At 51.7% G+C, this 20569-nt stretch overlaps 1 protein-coding gene across 4 annotated transcripts; it reads left to right on the top strand.

The window, feature by feature from the left end:
* The first annotated feature begins 934 nt into the window (after positions 1 to 934).
* Positions 935 to 19744, top strand: KIF18B (kinesin family member 18B). 4 transcript variants are annotated; one of them, XM_034640962.1, is made up of 16 exons: positions 935 to 1080; positions 9487 to 9813; positions 10433 to 10590; positions 10940 to 11044; positions 11221 to 11331; positions 11413 to 11610; positions 11764 to 11940; positions 12512 to 12586; positions 12745 to 12845; positions 13358 to 13511; positions 13874 to 13989; positions 16568 to 16767; positions 16947 to 17496; positions 18421 to 18510; positions 18975 to 19078; positions 19289 to 19744. In XM_034640962.1, exons 2-16 carry the CDS (start codon positions 9495 to 9497, stop codon positions 19399 to 19401), a joined length of 2571 nt encoding a protein of 856 aa, XP_034496853.1. In that variant the 5' UTR covers positions 935 to 1080; positions 9487 to 9494; the 3' UTR covers positions 19402 to 19744. The 4 variants fall into 4 exon arrangements, with proteins under 4 accessions (XP_034496853.1, XP_011223964.1, XP_034496852.1 ...); XM_011225662.3 differs by having other exon boundaries at positions 13322 to 13511; positions 16968 to 17496; XM_034640961.1 differs by having other exon boundaries at positions 13322 to 13511.
* Positions 19745 to 20569: the final 825 nt, after the last annotated feature.

The raw sequence follows: 20569 nt of genomic DNA, 5'->3' as shown, positions 1-20569 counted from the left end.
GACCTGCTCATTGTCCCAGCGTGGGGAGAGATCAGGTGAATGAAACTGGTGAGCAACTGGCTCCCAGCAGCCACCACCTGCTTCATCCTGATCAGATTCATACAAAGCTATCCCCTTACAAATGCTGGGGGTTTGGAGGGCTTTCACATCTACACTGTGTTAGGTGAGTAGGAAGGACAGGATATTTACCCCATTTTACGGATGAGGAAACTGAGAGCAGCAATGGCTTCCGCAGGCTCAGAACTAATTCGTGATTCAGCCACAAGTGACTGGAATCAAGCTTCCTGATTTCAGTGCAGGGCTCTCTCTTTGACCTCCACAACCTCCAGTGTTGAGCATCAGCATGAGACTGGCCCACCAGAATCCAAGCAGCGGGCTGTTAGGAAGGATGGAGAGAGTAGTACCCGGCGGTGCCCAAAGGGGCTGAGCCTCGTATTCAACAGTCCATGATACTCTTGACACCGTCGAAAGGCTGGAATTGCCATTCTGTCTCCGCCGGCTTTTCCACATGAAGGTTGTTCTCAAAGTTCATTCTTGGGATGGTCGCAGAGCGAGAAAAGCCCCCGGGCAGCGGCTAAAAAGCCCCCGGACAGCGGCTAAAAAGCCCCCCTTGAATCAGGAGATGCCGTCTTAGCCCACAGAGAAAGACATGAAAACGTGTTTGCTGTCTGGTTCCTGCAGCTGGTTGGTGTACCCAGTCCCAGGTACGACAGAGCAGGCCGCGCTTTCTCTGTACCCCAGCTCCACACAGGTTTCTGCCGGTCTGGGGAGGCCAGTCCCAAGAACGACCTCAAAACCAGCAAGCAGGAAGGGGAAGTGCGCAGGCGCACAGTTGACCGCACCCGCCACCTCGGAGCTGTACTTTGTTACTTAGGAAACAGCCAATCAGCGATCCGGACAGTGACCAATGGGAAGCGCGGAGGAGCCGACCAGGCTAATTTGAACGCGCGGCGCGGGGCCCAGGTTGGCGCGGGTGGGGAGGAGGGTGTGGGGCGCGCTTTCGGGTGGTCAGGGGCGCCGGACTGCGGCGGAGGGACCCGGCTGCGAGCGGCGACAGCAGCGGCGGAGAACCGACGAAGGGTAAGCTCTGGCCCACGGCGGAGTCTGCCCCGCGGGCTCCAGCGCTCAGGTGCACTCCGCCGCTCAGGGCGGAAGCCGCTTTTGTGCCGGACGCAAAGGTGCAGCGTGGAGACCGATCAGGTTCTGGGTGGTTCCCTCTGAACAGGACGGTGGGTGTGCGGGAAGGAGGGCTCTTCCTTCCACATCTGCATGGAGATCGGGATTCCTCTGCTCATTTGTACAGGACCTGGGCTGGGTCCACACAGCTGCACCGGGTCCGGCCCTCTGTGCATCCGCTCTGTGAAAGGTCCTCCTGCTCGCTAGGACTGGAGACCTGGGACCCCTGCACATCTGTGTGGAGTAGCTAAGACCCTCCTTCCGTACATCCATACGGAAGAACTGATTGCAGAGCTGTGCCAGCGGCCGAAAATTAGCTACTGGGGCACTCAATAAATATTTTATTGAATAATGGAAGGAATGGAAAGACTATCCGTATGACAGAAAACCATGCCTTTCAGCTACTGCTCCTAGGATGCCTCTCCTCTTAGCTTTGGCACTTTGACCCTTTAAGATAAAACAGAACAACAAAATACATGTGTAGAAAAATTTTTAAAGGGAGTTCGAAGAAATGAATGAAATAGAATTTTACTATGTAATAGAGAGGATTAATTTAACCAAAAGCTATATCTTGGAAGACTAGTCAAAAAAGCCAAACCTCTGGCAATATTGATTAAGATATAAGGAAAAGAAACATAGAATGATCTTAGGAATTAAAATAGGGGCATGACTTCAGTTACTTGGAGATTAAAGAGAAAGAGAGACTTCAGTGGAACACCCTTTTGACAATGCTTTTGGACAATTTTCTAGGGGAAAAAAACAGCAAAACTGACTCAAGAAGTTATGGAAATTTTGAACACCCCTAGGATCACTGAGGAGTTGAATTCGTTTAAAATCTCCCCATCAAACAAAACAAAACGAAACAAAAGAACCCCCATGAAACTCCACCAGAAATTTATAAGCAATTGGAAGAAATTATTCTAATCATATACAAACTCTCCCTAAAAAAAAAAAAAAAGACAAAACATTTCCAGCCTATTTTGTGATACCAATAATTAGACAAGTTACCAGCCAATCTTCCTTTATAAATGTAGTTGTAAAAATCTCAAATAAATATTAGCAATCAGAAGCCAGCAATGTATATAAAAAATATCCCAGGAATATGAAAATGGTTTGAGATTAGAAAATCTAATACAATTGACACATTTACAGATTAAAGGAGAAAACATATCCCATTAGGCGCAGAAATAGCATTCAATAAAATTCAGTACCCATCCATGAATTTTAAAAAATTTGGTAAACTAGGGGCACCTGGATGACTCAGTCAGTTGAATGTCTGGCTCTTGATTTCAGCTCAGGTCATGATCTCAGGGTCATGAGATTGAGCCCCACATCAGGCTCCACGAGGAGTCTGCTTGAGATTCTCTCTGCCCCTGCTTGCTCACGCTCTCTCTCTCAAAATAAATAAACAAAATCTTTAAGGGGTGCCTGGGTGGCTCAGTCAGTTAAGCATCTGCCTTCAGGCCATGATCCCAAGGTCCTGGAATGGAGATCTGGATTGGGCCCCCTGCTCAGCAAGAAGCCTGCTTCTCCCTCTCCCTCTGCCGCTTCCCCTGCTCGTGCTCACTCACTATCTCTTTCAAATAAATAAATAAATAAAATCTTAAATTTTTTTTTTGTAAACTAGAAATAAAGGTAAATTCTCTTAAACTAACAGAAAGTGAAATAACAGGAGCATCTCCTATACAATTAGGAAAAAGATAAGATTGTTCACTATTGTTGCTGCCATTCGAGATGGTACTGGAGGTCCTAGCCAGAGCCATAAGACAAGAGAAAGAAATACAAATAAAATTAGAAAGAAATAAACAAAATTATCATCAGTTATAGCCTTATGATTATCTATTTTTTTTTAAAGATTTTATTTTTATTTATTCGACAGAGATACAGACAGCCAGCGAGAGAGGGAACACAAGCAGGGGGAGTGAGAGAGGAAGAAGCAGGCTCATAGCAGAGGAGCCTGATGTGGGGCTCGATCCCATAACGCTGGGATCACGCCCTGAGCCGAAGGCAGACGCTTAACCGCTGTGCCACCCAGGCGCCCCTATGATTATCTATTTTAAAGCCAAAGAATACAGCTCCTTCCTCTGAACGACACCCGGAGAAAGAACCAGTGGTCTTTGGACGTTGCCCTGTGGGTGCTAAAGCAAGGGGAGGTAGGAATTGCAAAAGCCAGGCTACAGAGCAGAATTGTCTAGGATGAAGCGTAATGCCTCTGGTGACAGTCAGAACAAGGTCAGATTCTGGCCTTGCTACTTACCATCCCTGTGACAAGTTCCTTCCTGAGCCTCAGTTCCCTTGTAGAGAAGGATTGTAACAATTGTATCAGTAACTAGGGAATGACATTGTTGTAGAAGTTCAATGACACCCTCTGTAAAGTGGTTAGCATAGTGCCTGATGCATAGTTATGTGCTCAATAAAGGGTAGCTGTAATTATAATTATTTTTATTTATTTTTTTTAAAGATTTTTATTTATTTATTTGACAGAGAGACAGCCAGCGAGAGAGAGAACACAAGCAGCGGGAGTGGGAGAAGCAGGCTCCCAGCGTAGGAGCCTGATGTGGGGCTCGATCCCAAAACGCCGGGATCACGCCCTGAGCCGAAGGCAGACATTTAACGACTGAGCCACCCAGGCGCCCCAGTAGTAATTATTTTTAAACTTTTGGATTCAGACCCTGCTCTGCTGTGGCTCTTACTCATTCCTAGGACAAACACCATACAGCATCTTCTGCATGCTGGATCTGGTGCCTAATTATCTGGGGTGCACAGACGACATCAGAAGGGGGTCCTGCCCTCTTGAAGCTTGAGGACAAGAAACATACACTTGTGAGTGATGTAAGGGAGTGAGGAAGGGGCCTACAGTAACCCCAATGAAAACAGAACATCCAAGGGCTAGCCCCCTTCTCCATCTTCCCAACTCCCAGCATCTCCAGGGAGATCCCCTCAAGTCCTCAGAAATTCTCCAGGGGCTTCTAAGAAGGTGGGGCTTGTTCAGCCTGTCCGTGAGAGAGTGGGCAGAGGAGCCTACCCCCAAAACAACTAAATCTTGGGCTTCCCAGCCCCAGCTCAGCAGCGAACTAGCCTCTGGGTTTTAATGAGCTGCCCTGGGTTAGAAACAGGACGTGACTGTGGCTGGCTCAGAACCCTGAAGATCTTATTAAAGAATCATCTCCCTTGTACTTTGGGCTGAAATGCTCTTTCCAACCAGGGATCAAAGCAAACTTGACAAACGTTCTCTCATTAATCTCCCCATCCCCCTGGGGTGGGAGCAGATCGGTAGCTGTTCTCTCTGGCTCTCAAAGGGGGGAAGCTGATGCGACATTGACACGGTGTGGCTGGTGGAAAGAGCTCTCCACCGGTCAGATGCAGAGCAGACACCAGGACCCAGGCATCCCAGCCGCAGTCCTGCCAAGTATCACCCTACCCACCCCCCTCCCATGCCCCCAGCACAGTCTCAGGAAGAAGGAAAACATCTCATTAGGCAAACAGTCTGCCTCACTGGCCCTCAGGAGGCGGAGAGGAGAGGACTGTAAAGGTTATGCACACTCCCTTGCCAGTGCCCTTTTTAATTTCCTGCTTAGAATGTTAGGCTGCTCCGTGGCTCCTCCTCAGCTCAAACCCTCCCCGTGGGGAGCGGGGACTGCCTTTAAGGCAGCCAGCATAGACCTAGACGGTGGGGCCAGACACCCTCTGCCCTCAGTTCCCTGGATACAAGAGTGGGGCTCCCTGGGGGCAGGAATGCAAGGATGGGAGACAGGAACTCTCTCCAGGTGTTGAAAATAAGGTACAGTCCCGGGCGCCTGGGTGGCACAGCGGTTAAGCGTCTGCCTTCAGCTCAGGGCATGATCCCGGCGTTATGGGATCGAGCCCCACATCAGGCTCCTCCGCTGTGAGCCTGCTTCTTCCTCTCCCACTCCCCCTGCTTGTATTCCTTCTCTCGCTGGCTGTCTCTATCTCTGTCAAATAAATAAATAAAATATTTTTAAAAAAAGAAAGAAAAGAAGGTACAGTCCATATATCTGAAAGTGTTTGCAGAATCCATAATGCTAGTTACATAAAAAGGATTATAATTATTATGCAAACATATGGGACTGTTACAACATGAGATCATGAGAGCGTAATATATAATATCACTGTAAGGCAGTAAAGCAAACTCTGCTGTTCAGACTGCCTGGGTTGGAACCAAGCTCCATCACTTACTAGCCTTGGGATCTTGGGCAAGTTGCTTTACCCTCTCTGTCTCAATTTGCGCATCGAAAAATGAGTCTAACAATAGTATCTGTCTTGTGGGATTGCGATGGAGCTGAAAAGGAGATGGTACGCATAAGGTGCTTAAAACAGCCCCTGCCATAGTGAGCACTTAGCTCCTCTGTTTATTATGGGGGTCTGATGGCTGGGACAGGGAAAGAACTACACAACGTAACTAGACTATCATGGGTTGATGTCTTTCCCGTGTTCTGCTTGAGGAAGAAATTAAGACGTGTGGTAGGGGACCAGAGTTTCAAATCAGCTCAATTCTGCCTCATTCCCAAAGGAAAACACGAGTTATTTACTAGAATATTAGGGAGAAATCTCACTTTTCTTTGCTGAATGACCTCGGTCTTATCAGTGGGACCTAATCTTTCCTGAATAAACATTCATCTATTCACATCCTCCAGAAACAGCCCCTGTTCCTTAACCCTGTTAATATATCCCAAGAGTTGGGCTGAACTTTTCCAAGATAGCCATGACTCCTGCATTCCAGAAATTCCATCTCTACCCTTGGTAGGCTGGCTTGAAGGAGAAATGAACAAAGCAGGGAGAGATGTGAGGGGAATACAAGAGGGAATAGATAAGTGTTTGGAATTATTACTGGGTCAACATTAGGAAATTTGTCTGTCACCCCCTGTATTAAGTGATTAAAGGATGGGGCACCTGACTGGCTCGGTCAGTGGAGCATGGCACTCTTGATCTCAGGGTTGAGAGTTTGAGCCCCACATTGGGCATAGAGCCTACCAAAAAAAAAAAAAAAAGTTTAAAAGAGAAGCACTGTTATCATCTAAGCCCGTGCCAAAAAGCATTTGATAAAATTTAATGCCCATTCCTAATGGGCAGTGGAGGGTAGGGAACTAAATATAGAAAAGCTAAAAATAGAAAGTAGCTGTCATTATTGGCAGACTATATCATCATTTAATTGAAAAACCTAAGAGAATCAATGACAATCTATTAGAGAGATCAGTAATGTGGTCAGATATAAGATCTGCATCCAGAAAGCAGTTGCTTTCCTATATTCTGGCAAATAAAAAATGAATTAAAAAATGAAATTTTATTTGGGGCGCCTGGGTGGCACAGCGGTTAAGCGTCTGCCTTCAGCTCAGGGCATGATCCCGGCATTATGGGATCGAGCCCCACATCAGGCTCCTCCGCTATGAGCCTGCTTCTTCCTCTCCCACTCCCCCTGCTTGTGTTCCCTCTCTCACTGGCTGTCTCTATCTCTGTTGAATAAATAAATAAAATCTTTAAAATAAAAAAATAAAAAATGCAATTTTATTTATTTTTATTTTTTTAAAGATTTTATTTTATTTTTTTAAAGATTTATTTATGTTATTTTGAGAGAGAGAGAAGAGTGTGTGCAAACAGATGGAGGAGCAGAGAGAGAGGAGAATCCCAAGAAGACCCCCTGCTAAGCAGGGAGCCTGATACGGGGGCTCTATCTCATGACCCTGAGATCATGGCCTGAGCCAAAATCAAGAGTCAGACACTCAACCAACTGAGCCAGCCAGGCGCCCCTGAAAATCCAATTTTATTTTATTTTTTTTAAGATTTTTAAATTTATTTGACAGAGATAGAGACAGCCAGCGAGAGAAGGAACACAAGCAGGGGGAGTGGGAGAGGAAGAAGCAGGCTTCCAGCTGAGGAGGCTGATGTGGGGCTCGATCCCAGAACGCCGGGATCACGCCCTGAGCCGAAGGCAGACACCTAACGACTGAGCCACCCAGGCGCCCCTGAAAATCCAATTTTAAAAAGAGCCTATTCACAATATAATAAAGACTATACAATAACCAGTAAGAAAACCTATCAAGAGATAGAAAAACTCCTGTGAGGAAAGCTATGAAATTTTACTGAGGATTATAAAGTGAATAATGAAAACAGATACAATGTTCCTAGATAGAAAGGCTTGATATTGTAAAGATGTCAGTTGTCCTCATATTAATTAATTAATTTTTTTTTAAGATTTTATTTATTTATTCGACAGAGAGAGAGACAGCCAGCGAGAGAGGGAACACAAGCAGGGGGAGTGGGAGAGGAAGAAGCAGGCTCCCAGCAGAGGAGCCCGATGTGGGACTTGATCCCGTAACGCCGGGATCACACCCTGAGCCGAACGCAGATGCTTAACCGCTGTGCCACCCAGGCGCCCGTCCTCGTACTAATTTATAAATTCAAAATACTCCCAATTAAAATCTTAAGCAGGTTTTTTCATAGAATTCTGTAAGCTGATTCCAAAATCATATGCAAGACAAGATGCCCAAGGACAGTCAAGAAAAAGACCAAGGTGATGTGTAATATAGAACCACAGCAAGTTCCTGCAAAAAGAACATATCAGTAGAGAAGAGTGGAGCACCTAGAAATAAATTCATGTTCATATGAGAATTTAGTTCTGTTACATGTGCCATTTCAAACTGGTAGAGAAAGAATGCACTTTAATAAATAGTATAATCTTTTATCATTTGGAAAGAAAAGACATTTAGAAACCTCATTCATAAAAAAAATGAATTCCATTTGGATAAAGACCGAAATTAAGAAAGAAAAAGTATCAGAAATATAAGAAAATTACCCTGGGGAAGGAATGTCTTCTTAAATATGACATAAAAATCGTAAAAGAGAAGGTTGACACATTTAGCCATTTAAAGATGGAAAACTTCAGTATGGCTGGGGTAGGATTTTTTTCCCAAGAATGCTTGGTTGGTTTGATGCCAAGAATAATATCAAAAAATTTACCACATCAATAAAATAAAGGAGAAAAAAACCCACATAAACATATCAGGAGATGCTGAAAGATCATTAAATAAAATTCTAGCCATCCTTGATAACAAGTCTAAGTTAAATTAGAGTAGAGGAAATTCCCATTATGATAATTAACGGTTTGTCCAAAACTAATCCCTAAATAGTGAAGCACTAACGCCAGTTCCTTTAAGATCGAGAGCAAGACAAGGATGCCCATTATCATCAATATTATTCAACATTGTTTTGGAAATTCTAGGAAATGCAATACGTAAGAAATAAAATAGTATAACCATGGAGAAGAAAAGGTTAGAAAAAGGGGGGGTTCCTGATTATATAATTTTGTACTCAGAAAACCCAATTAGCTTTAATAAAAAAAAATTGGAATTAATCAGAGAGTTTAAGGGTGGTGGGTAGAAGGCAAAGCTATAATTATCAATTGTGTTTCTCCATACTAGCAATCAGTATGGAGATGGGGGAAGGTGTTCCGTTCGTAAGAGCAATTAAAATACTTGGGAATTATAGTAAAAAGACAATTACAGAACCTATCTAAAAAGATGAAAAATTATAAAATCTTAGGGACATAAGAAATATCTAAATAAATGAAAGGCAATAGCCATGTTCTAGCATGAAAAGTTTTTTTAAAGATTTATTTATATAGTTTAGGGGGGAAAGGGCAGAGGGAGAGAGAATCCCAAGCAGACTCCCCGCCGAGTGCAGAGCCTGACGTGGGGCTCAATCCCACGACCCTGAGATCATGACCTGAGCAGAAACCAAGAGTTGGCCGCCTAACCGACTGAGGCATCCAGGTGCCCTGCATGAAAAGTTTTAATATAAAATAAATATGTAAACAACCCTATTCTGCTTGTAATTCCAATAGGGTGGGAGGGGGTGGTGTTCTGGGTCGGGAATGGGATTGATAACATTTTCTTAAAGGCAAGTAGAGCAATAAATGCCCGAACATAGTTAAGAAAATTACGAGAAAGAAAGGCTAACGGTGGTGGTTGGGAGGGGAGGCGGTTGTCTCATCCCTGGATAAGAAGCGTACCGTAAAGGACTGGAATAGAAACACTGTGGCATTGGTGCGGGAGCAGACAGATGAGTGGAACATAATAGCCTGATCATACACCGCTGAAAAACCTCAAGTCGTTTGGATATGACAGAGAGATATTTATTAATAATAATATTCTTGAGATATCACATGGAGATCAGCTGTTGGGGAGGGAGTGGGAGAAGGTCCTCGAATGCCAGCAATCTGGCGAGGCTGAGGGCTCACCGTGTCAGGGCTGAGGTCACATCGGTGCTCCTCCTCTCCGTTGTGTGTGCCCCCAGGTGTCGCCATGGTGATGCCCGTGGAGGACAGCAAGGTGCGGGTGGTGGTGCGGGTCCGGCCCCCCACCCCGCGGGAGCTGGAGAGCCAGCGGCGGCCTGTGGTTCAGGTGGTGGATGAGCGGGTGCTGGTGTTTGACCCTGAGGAGCCCGACGGGGGCTTCCTGGGCCTGAAGTGGGGCAGCGCCCATGATGGCCCCAAGAAGAAGGGCAAAGACCTGACGTTTGTCTTTGACCGGGTCTTTGGCGAGGCGGCCACGCAGCAGGACGTGTTCCAGCACACCACCCACAGCGTTCTGGACAGCTTCCTCCAGGGCTACAACTGCTCAGGTGAGAGCCGGGCTGGGGGGGCGGGGAAGCCCCGTTGGTCGCCCCCTGCCTCCCCGCTTCCTTCCGAGGGCTTCACGTGTCCCGTGACTGTGCCCTCCTTACCCTCGGCCGGGCACCTGTGGAGGAGGGTGCTGGCCCTTTCGTCTCCTGTGTGACGTACCCTCCCAGGCTCTAGCAGCAGGTCACACAGACGTGGTTCCTGTCCTCTTGATGCTTGTATTCTAGAGGGGGGAGAAGACACTAATTACAAATCATCCCCACAAATGTGTGATTGTAAACTGAGGTAGGTGATACGAGGGACAGAACCGCAGGCCTTCGGCAGAGGAAGCTGCCTAGCCTGGAGAAGCCTCCCCTGGGGAAGGGAGAGGCTCCCACTCGTAGTGGGGACCCCTTTGCCCTGGAACCCACAGGCCCACAGGGGAGCCAGGCTATAGGCACGGGGGACGGCAGAGCTGCAGTGAGATGCGAGTGGGCAGGAGCCATGGAACTGTGCACGGGAAAACAAAGGAAGGGGCTTGGGGAGAAGAGGGGGCCAGGCTGGGTGGCAATGCACAGGGGGGCCCCTAGGGAAGGCGGATCAGGCCCTGCCACCACCCTCCCCTGACTCTGTCCTCCACAGTGTTTGCCTATGGGGCAACCGGGGCTGGGAAGACACACACCATGCTGGGAAGAGAGGGGGACCCCGGCATCATGTACCTGACGACCGTGGAACTCTACCGGCGGCTGGAGGCCCACCAGGAGGAGAAGCGATTCGAAGTGCTCATCAGCTACCAGGAGGTAGGGCTGTTCCCTCCCAGGCCTGGGCGGCCCCGCTCCTCATTCTCACCACCCCAGAAGATGGGGGGAGGGGAGGGAGAGTGGGGAGAGACAGTGGGAGAAGTCCGCTGACAGGCCCGCTGAGAGCCCAGAGGGCACAGACGAGGCTCTGAGAGAGACTGCGTTGGAGCTAAACCTGCCTGTCCTGCTCTCACCGTGTACCATGGTCCTGCAGAGGGCATGTCCTTCCTGGCATGGCATTCTTTCATGCTTCCCCTGCCCTGCCCCTCAGCCCTCCCCCGGCCTCTGCAGAGAGGTTTCCTGAAGGGCCCTCTCTCTCAGGCCTCTCCCTTGCCTCCTTTCTCCTCAGGTGTACAATGAGCAGATCCACGACCTCCTGGAGCCCAAGGGGCCCCTTGCCATCCGGGAGGACCCCGACAAGGGCGTGGTGGTGCAAGGACTCTCCTTCCACCAGGTGTGGGATTGGGCTCGGGTGGCAGGAGCCGCCCCGCTGGTTCTCCAGGGTTCTCTCACCAGGTGGTTTGGGGATGCCCTGGATCCTGGGGTGGTTCTGAAGAGCAGCTTTTCCAGCTGGGGGAAAAGCCCTGGCTGGGGAGACCACAGCGCCCTCCCTGGGCCTCTCCTCTGTAGCCCACCTCAGCCGAGCAGCTGCTGGAGCTGCTGACCAGGGGGAACCGCAACCGCACGCAGCACCCGACTGATGTCAATGCTACCTCCTCCCGCTCCCACGCCATCTTCCAGGTGAGAGGGGTCGTGGGTCGGAGCCCGAAGCGGGGGCTCCTGATGCCCGGCACCCCCTCACCCCTGCCGTCTGCCCCCCAGATCTTTGTGAAGCAGCAGGACCGGGTCCCAGGTCTGACTCAGGCCCTTCGAGTGGCCAAGATGAGCCTGATTGACCTGGCCGGTTCGGAGCGGGCCTCCAGCACCCATGCGAAGGGGGAGCGGCTGCGGGAGGGTGCCAACATCAACCGTTCCCTGCTGGCCCTCATCAATGTCCTCAATGCCCTGGCCGATGCGAAGGTAAAACTGCACAGCCCCGGGGGCCTGCCCAGGACAGCGACGGAGTGCCCGAAGCCCAGGCTCCTTCCCTGCAGACCCCCACGGCTGCCGGGTCTCAGCCTGGATCTGTCTGGTCTAGCCACCTCAGCCCATGCCCTCTTGCTGTCGCCCCAGGGCCGCAAGTCTCACGTGCCCTACCGGGACAGCAAGTTGACCCGTCTACTCAAGGACTCCATTGGGGGCAACTGCCACACGGTGATGATCGCTGCCATCAGCCCCTCCAGTCTGACCTACGAGGACACCTACAACACCCTCAAGTACGCCGACCGCGCCAAGGAGATCAAGCTCGCGGTGTGTGCCAGCCAGAAACGGCCAAGCTGGGGGTGGGGAGCAGGAGGAGGAAGGGACAGGAACCACACAGCTTCCTCTGGTACCTGGAGCAAGCATTCCCCTAAGGCAGAGGGAAAAAGTGCCCTAGCCTCCGTCTTCAGGGAGATTCCTTGTGACGGAAGCAACACAGTGCCCATCCTTGGGAAGAGACCAGCTGGGCGGGGGGCAGGACAGTCACCAGACTTGAAAACAAGAGTAAAATATCACAGCACTGGGCTGCCTGAGGCACAGCCATCTCAAGAGGGAGACAACAGAAGGGGGTGGCCAACCGCTGGCTGGTGAGAGCTGCCCTGGCCTGGTGAGGGTGTATTGGTCAGGGAGTCAGGGCTTTTGGGTTCAAAAAACATCCTTCTGCCTCTTGCTGTGGTCTCAGGCGAGCCACTCAGTGCCCTGCCCCAGTCTGTCCCCCATCGGGAGGGTGAGTCTGGGGAATGTGAGCAAGGCGCCTCGCACGGTGCCTGGCCTTTGGAAGTGGTTGCCAAAAGCTGCTTTGAATGAACTCATGAACCTCTCCCCTGTGCCCCCATCTCAGCTTAAGAGCAACGTGATCAGCCTGGACTGTCACATCAGCCAGTATGCCACCATCTGCCAGCAGCTGCAGGCTGAGGTGAGGAGCCCGCCTGGGGAGCTTGACCGGGACACAGGGTGCCCGGCTCGGGGGCAGGAGAGCCAGACACGAGCCGTGGGGCGCAGCCAGGTCTCCGCACCCACCCTTCACCTCCTGCTCACCTGGGGCTCTGAGGGGCTGTGTTGCTTTGATGGCAGGTGGCCTCCCTGAGGGAGAAGCTCCGAGTATATGAAGCAAGAGCTGGGACCTCACCACAGGACCACCCAAAATCCCCCAAATCGGGCCCTTCCCAGCTACTGTGAGTCCTGCGGCCATGCTTGCCCTCTTCAGCTCAGCAGGAAAAGCCCCCTTCTCCAGCTTCTGTGCTGCCGTCCAGGGTCCGGGGTTCCCAGGCCGTGCCCAGCACACTGATTGTCACTCTCGGTGACACTCTAGGTGACAAGACACTGACTGTCACCTCTAGTGCTCTCTCTCTTTTGACACAGTGCATTCTTCACAGTCCTAAGAGCAACTCTAAGTAACATCAAAATAGAAAAAATGCTCCACGTGAGATGGGCATTGACACCCCAGCCCGTACAAGCAGCATATACTGCTTAAAAGAAGGTGAAATTGAGGGGGAGGCATCATTGTTTCTTAAACCAGGAAATCACCCGACCCCTCCCACCCTCTGCTACCGCCCCCTTGTTACCCAAGCTGGGCCCTATACCACCTGGTGCCACAGAGACCCTGCCCCTCCCTGCTTTCCCCCCTCTCAAACCCCCTTCTCCCCCGCAGCCTAGCCAGCTGCCCCTCACCATCCTGCCTTCCCAGCCAGCCCCGCACCTCAGAGCTCTGCCCAGCGTCTGCAGTCCTTCAAGAGGAGAGCCTGGGGCTAGAGACCCAGGTGGGGAGGGTCATGGAAGGGAACTCTCCAGACCAGGAGCCACCCCAAGAAGACAAGGACAAAGGCCCGGTGGCAGAAGAGGTAGGACTTGGAGGTGGTAGAATATTGGAAGCAATGGCCCTCCGCAACTCGTTCAGTTCCTGCAGTTCTGGGTTCCCTACCTGGATGTCTTGCATCTTAGTCTCAGGGGGCTTTCAGATCCTGTGCAGGAAAGGGAACTCCTCAGTGTCTGGAGTGAGGGGCAAGCCTGTTACCAGAGGGGAGTGGGGAGTTGGGGGAGGAGCCTGGGAAAGAGAAAGTCTCCACTAGGACCCCAGTCAATCCAAGAGCCATCATTCCCACTCTTGGAGGAGGGAAAGATTTTAAGATCTGCTTATGTGGGGGAGGTTGGCCCTCCTGGGCCTTCTACCTGTGACTTCCTTCCTCCTTGGGTTCCAACCCAGGTACCCGAACAGACCCTCGGACACCCACTGCCAAGGTCCCCTGGCCAGACCCTACAGCCCAAGCCAGATGTGGGCTGCCTCTCACCACAGAACTTGGACAGAGACCGTTCCAAGCAGTAGGTGTCTTGCTCTTCTCTGAAGTTCAAGGTGGGAGGTGATGGGTTCCAGCCTCCTGGGGCGGGAGCCAGGATTAAGTTCATTGCAAAAGCTCTGGTTCTGCCCTAGTTAAGAGTCGAGTCTTTTTTCCTCACCATTGTCCCTTATCTGCTTTCAATGATTCACCTACTCTGTCTACTTACCGTCCTCTCAATTCTTCCACATAACTGGCAAGCAAAACAAATTCCATCCCGAATTTGGCTGGCAAGTTAGCACGAGGCTGCCCCGGGTAGCGCTTTGCTTCCCAGCCTGGGGGCTGAGCTGCCTGTCCTCCGCAGGGAGGAACCAAGCGGCCAAGAGAAGTTGGGTGGCAGGCTGAGGAGGGGGCCTCCTTCCGAGCCGGGTGTTTCTCACGTGTCTTCACCAACAGATTATGGCCATTTCTTCTCAGAAGTAAATGCAGACCACCACCCAAAGCCGGAGAGAAATGGATTCTGGATCCTTCTTTCTGTGCTTAATAGAGAGGTGCTGCTAGTATGTTTTTCCTTGGCCCTTAGAACATAAATCCCCTGCCACTTAGCTTTGCTGCTGCCAACCCCGCTCCTGCCTCCCCAGCACGCTTCACGCTAGGCAGTATATTTAAAGCTTCCGGACAGAAGGGCCTGTTTAATTTTATTTCTTGTTGGGGAGTGTCTGTTCCCGACTCAGCAAAAATGCTGCAGCCTGCCTGAATAATCAGCGTCTCATTATCTGTCTCCTGCTGCTGACTCCCCGGGGCCCTGGAGTGGCAGGGACGTACTGACGGGATGTCCCCTTGGCCCCAGGGCTCCCACCAATGAGTCAGGGTCCCTGTGCCCTGGCGTCCCCCCGCTGTGAGGATGGAGGACCCCGGGGTTCTCATTTCTGCTTTGCCTCTGGTTTTGTGGTCCCTGACAAGGTGCTTCAGTCTTAGCTATGACTGGGGGGTCATGGTCCTCATTCTCCCTACCTCTTAGAGCTAAAAATAGATACTAATAAACTGTGACTGAAGACCCCATGTATCAGGGGCTGCAGAACATGCTAGATCATCTCCATACTTGGAGACACCCTAACAACCAGATAATGGAAAATCTTTTCTCTTTGGCTTTAGACTTTAGAATCTTCGACCACCAGGGCACTGAGTGGATCTTAGATTTTCCGGTTCAGTGGTTTTTTCAGAATTTTTTTAGCTACAACGTCCTAAATGGAATCTTACACTGAAGTTTAATATGTAGAACAGATAAAGCAGAGCGACTCCATTTTCAATGTCCTCTGATGGGTTTCTTGAAACCTAATGTGGAAATCCCTGGTATAGACCCGCTCCCCGTTCGCCAGATTGGATCCTGAGGCGTTCACGCAGGGCCACAGGGCCAGAGGGACAGGGCGCGGCCTGGGTCACCTGACATCCAGGCCAGTGCATTTCTCCCTAGATACCCGCTGTTCTCAGTGATCTAATCTTCTTATAATGTGTGGCTCAGGCAGACGTCGAATGAGTTTCTGCTATGTCCTTTTTAATTTATATCCTGCCTTCTTTCAGAAAGGCCTGGAGGCTGCTTCGTAAAATGAGTTTGGATTCCCTGAGCACACACTGAAGGCAGGGGAGGGGGCTCAGAGATGTCCAGGCAGGTAGTGCTACCTGAGGATGAATTACTGGCCATGACTAATCCCCACCGAGATAATTGTGTTCATTCTTTTATCCTAGGTGTGCCTCACGGGAAGGAAATTTGCTTTATTAGAATCTAAATTTACACCATCAATAATCGCATTACCCTCATAATTCCCTTTAAATAGCCCCTCGGTGCATGTGAAGTGTGCATTGATTCACACGTGCTCTTTCGGGATCCCAACCACTGAGTAGGGAGCCCGGACTGCGCACGCCTTTGAAGGGCCTCTCAGAGCCAAGACCAACATGGCCTCTCTCATTCCATCTCCTCTTGTCCTCACAAGGTAGATGTTTTCATTTGACAGAAAACAGTTCACCTTACAGTGCTTCGTACGTGGCAGGTACTCTTTTAAACACTTTATGTGTGAAATAATTCATTTCATCGCCCCATAAGCCTAAGACGTGGGTGCACTGGTTATCCCCATTTTAAGGATGTGGAGACTGAGGTCAAGGAGTGCTTCCAAGATCACGCAGTGGGAAGTGTCGGAGCCTGGATTGGAGCTGGCAGGCTGACTTGAGCCTAGCTCTTCCCGGCTGCTACCTTATGTTGCCCCTTGGGTCAGCAGACTTACTCAAGATCGCAGTGCCAGTGAGTGGCAGAGCCAAGAGGAGACGCAGACCTTCTGCTCTGAGTCCATTTAGTGCCCTTTCCCTACTTCCCAGGTCCCTTTCTTTGTTGGGGGGCATATTTAGGGATGAAGCCCCCCCTCCACTTTATGGCCGTCTCTGCCAACCTTGGTCTTCCTCAAGGGCCTGGCAGAGTGGGAGCCACAGCTGGGAGGGAGGTGAGGCCCGCCAGCCTGTGTGAGACAAGGCAGGAGTGAGCCAGGGGATCTGCCCCTCGTGTGCTCCTCACCCCACCTGGAGCAATGGGGCCGGGTCTAAGGAGGGCTGGGATCCCCTTCCCTCCCTTCCAGGCTGGCCCTGAAGGTGCTGTGCCTGGCACGGCGACAGTACTCCCTGCTCCAAGCGGCCAACCTGCTGACCCCCGACATGATCGCGGAGTTTGACAGCCTGCAGCAGCTGGTGCGAGAGGAAAAGGCTGAACCTGGAGCAAAGGCCTCAGGCACACCTGGGCCAGCTGGGGGGGCGCCTCTGGAGCCGTGTTCCGAGCCAGGTGAGTGTCGCCCCGCTCTGTCTCTAGCAGTGCCCTCTCGAAGGCCCAGCTGGCGCCTGCGGGACCCAGGACTCGCGGCCCACCTAAGGAGTTAGGGGCTCCTGCGTGTCTCCAGTGTCTCTCTCCCCCAAATTCTACAGATTTGCTTTCCTTCTGGCCAGTGCCCTTTCTCCCCTCAGCACCCGCTTCTCCGTGCCCAGATTCCCCAGGCTATTCCGGCCCCGTGACCCGGACTATGGCAAGGCGTCTGAGTGGCCTCATGCACACCCTGGGGGTCCTACCAGGGCCCGACCGCACCCCAGCCCAGGTAACCCGGCGGCCCATGGAGAAGAAGAGGAGGAGGAGACCAAGCCCCTCGGAGCCAGACAGCCCCCCAGCTCCGAAGCCAGGGACCAAACGCCAGCGCCAGTCCTTCCTGCCCTGCCTGAGGAGGGGGTCCCTGCCTGAGGCTCAGCCTTCACTTGGGCCCACCACCCCCAAAGGGGGAAAGGCCTTCTCGTCCTGCCACTCCCCTCGCGTCTGCCCAGCCACAGTCATCAAAAGCCGGGTGCCCCTGGGCCCCTCCGCGGTGCAGAACTGCTCCACCCCTCTGGCCCTGCCTGCTCGGGACCTCAACGCCACCTTTGATCTCTCGGAGGAGGCCCCCTTAAAGCTGGGTTTCCATGAATGCGTTGGCTGGGAGAATGTCCCCCAGGAGCTGAATAGGCTGGATCAGCCCTTCATCCCCAGGTGGGTCTCCCAGGTTCCCTCCCACCCCTCCAGGCAGGGGCTCAGGGGTCAGTGAAGGACAGAGGTGCTGCCAAGAGGAGTGGAAGCTGGCCGGACTCTTGGAGCCATGTCTGCTGTCTCCCTCCCTTTGGTCTGACTGGTGTCAGTCCCCAGGCCCAGGAGGGCTGCTCCTCTCAGGCGACCTGCCTTGTCTGTCTGTACTCCAAAGCCACCAGCTCTGGGCTGATTTGTGGCATGCCCACGAGTGGCTAATGGGACCCCCACCTCGGGGAGGGTCAGCAGGGAGCAGAAATAAGGGGGGGGTGAGTCCTCTCTATTCTGTGTCACTCACACCCTCTGGCCCAGTTCTTAGTTCCACATCCCGCTGAGAAATACGTATTTCTGCCATTTCCACCCCCAATTTTACCCTCCAGCCCAGCATCTGGAACTGGGAAGGGGATCCTCAGAAAACTTTATTCAGCATTTTTCGGTGAGAAAATGAAGCTCTCACTTTCGCCTTCCACCCACCTGCCAAGGTAGGGGAACGGTGACAGTCCAAGGCCAAGAACAAACAGCAGACTGACCTTGTACTTGTGAGGCCAAGGGTAGCGGGCTGCCTACCACACCCCTGCCCCTCGTACCACCTGAACCACCTCTCAGTAACAAGCCCACAGCCGGGCAGGTGGAAGGGTCAAATTGTTTGAACTCCAGTTCCCTGAACATGCCAGAAACTGACATCTGGATGTTCTCCCAGAACAGGCCTGTCACTCAGCTGTCAGCCCAGGCTGAGTAAGGCAGGGAGAGGAATCCACCTCTAAGTAGGAAGAAACCTCAGAGGTCATCTTTTCCAACCTCCCCACCCGCCAAGCTGGGGGCTGGAGGGAGGAGATGCCCTTTTCTCGTTCCCTCCTGATCTGTCTCCCTTCACCTTCCTCCCTCCCGCAGTGGACCTGTGCCCCTGTTCACCATGAAAGGCCCCAAACCAACATCTTCCTTCCCTGGGACCTCAGCCCGCAAGAAGAGGCGAGTTGCCAGGTGAGGCTGGGGGGGTGTATGGGGAGAGACAGAACTTTCACCAGAGCACTCAGCCATGTCTCTGGACCCCTCGGAGCCAGTAGCAGGAGTTTCGTGAGCAGAGCCAGCATCGGGTTCCCTGACTGAAGGAGGTTCCCTTGGCCGTTGCTAGTACAGGATTATACCAGAGGGGAACAGTAGCTCCCTTCTCCAGTGAAAGGCTACATCCTCCCTCTCCAGGAGGGGGACATTCAGTATTCACTGGGTAAACCGGGGAACAGACCACCCACCCCTCACCTCTACTCCCTCCCACACCCCACTAAGTTCCCTCCCCACTGCCTCTCCTGCCCTCAGATCTGGCCTTGTTGGTGCTTAGCCTCCCCCTCTCTCAAGGCTTAGTGTCCAGCTCTACCCCTACCCCAACCGTGTATCCCCAGGCTGTCCGTCCTACCTTCCTACCTTCCCTCCTTCCTTCCCTCTCTCAGTTCCTCAGTTTCCCGCTCACTGGGAGTGGCCCGGGGCCACAGCCGCATCGCCCGCCTCCCCAGCAGCACCTTGAAGAGGCCAGCTGGGCCCCTCGCAATCCCAGGTGACTGGCATTGAGGATAGGGATGGTCTGGGCCATGGTGACAGAAAAAGACAGAAAGTAGGAGGGGACAGGGTGGGCCAAGACCCAGGTGAAAAGAGGGCGTGGGGTATCTCCCAGCATTGCAGCGACCCTGATGAGAGAGGTGGAGGAGGGGTGGGGATAGGGCCCAGTGGGACGGAACCTCACCGTCTTCGTCCCTGCCTGCCCCAGCCAACTGGCCTGCAGAGCCCCCCTCTAGTCCTCGCTGCCCTGGCAACCAGCAGGAACTGATGGGGATTGAGGGAGCCCTGTCATCTGGGAGCTGTGTCACCAAGGTGTCCTGACCCACCGGGCCCTCGTGGTCCCTGGAACTGTCTGCGCCAGGACCTGCCTTCCTCCGCTCAGAGTATTTAATGCCAACACCCTCTTCCTTTATAAACGCTTGTCGCCAGCCATTCGTTCTGCTACCTGCCCTCTTTATCAATCTCTTGTTACACTCAGCTTCTCAGCATGTATATATCCATCTTGAGTGTTAACATGTTGCTATTTTAAAGGTGCAGTTATTGGGGCTCCTGGGTGGCTCAGTTGGTTAAGCATCTGCCTTTGGCTCAGGTCATGATCCCAGAGTCCTGGGATCGAGTCCCGCATCAGGCTCCCCGCTGAGCAGGGAGTCTGCTTCTCTCTCTCCCTCTGCCTGCCGCTGTCCCTGCTTGTGCTCTCTCTCTGTCAAATAAATAAATAAAATCTTAGGGGCGCCTGGGTGGCGCAGTCGTTAGGCGTCTGCCTTCGGCTCAAGGCGTGATCCCCGCGTTATGGGATCGAGTCCCACATCAGGCTCCTCCGCTATAAGCCTGCTTCTTCCTCTCCCACTTCGCCTGCTTGTGTTCCCTCTCTGGCTGGCTGTCTCTATCTCTGTCAAATAAATAAATAAAATCTTTAAAAAATAAATAAATAAAATCTTAAAAAATAAATTAATTAAATTAAATTTAAAAATAAAAAAAATAAAGGTGCAGCCATCATAGCCCCGAGTTCACAACACTCCATGCAAGCAGGTGGCTTTGGGGGACTTTGCTCCCCACCTCCCAACTGACAGAGGATGCTGTGCAGTCACGGCTGCTATGCAATGGAGAAGGGGTGAGGATGGAAGGGATTGGGGACATGGTGGGGGCTCCCAGCTCAACTCTCCCTCGTTTGTTGGGGGGGGGAAACTTCAGCCTCATCCCTGCGGCCTGGAGCAGGAGCCCCAGCCCCAGGCCACCATCCTGGTGATGATGCAGATGATACTAGTGTCCTGATTTCCAGATGAAGACAACTTATTGTTTCAGCCCTATTGTAAATAGGATGCACCCTCCATGTAAAAAGTGTAAAGAAGAAAGGGACATTCAGCTTTGATGCTACCACCTGGATGTAAGCGCTGTTAGTGCTCGGGTTTATATCCTCTGATCCTTTGTTTCTGCATACATACATCTCTATGTACATGTAGATATAGATATATTTTTTTATGATAATGAT

Source organism: Ailuropoda melanoleuca, chromosome 13 (assembly GCF_002007445.2).
Source record: "Ailuropoda melanoleuca isolate Jingjing chromosome 13, ASM200744v2, whole genome shotgun sequence".
NCBI lineage: Eukaryota > Metazoa > Chordata > Mammalia > Carnivora > Ursidae > Ailuropoda > Ailuropoda melanoleuca.
This window is presented reverse-complemented; position numbering and strand designations above follow the sequence as displayed.

What these genes read in the sequence shown, in the direction of transcription:
- KIF18B (XM_034640961.1), top strand. Translation starts at nt 9,495, where the DNA reads ATGGTGATGCCCGTGGAGGACAGCAAGGTGCGGGTGGTGGTGCGGGTC. An exon ending in AAGGCCCGGTGGCAGAAGAG is followed by an intron (nt 13,512 to 13,873) that starts GTAGGACTTGGA and finishes GTTCCAACCCAG; the next exon opens with GTACCCGAACAGACCCTCGG. An exon ending in GATCAGCCCTTCATCCCCAG is followed by an intron (nt 17,497 to 18,420) that starts GTGGGTCTCCCA and finishes TCCCTCCCGCAG; the next exon opens with TGGACCTGTGCCCCTGTTCA.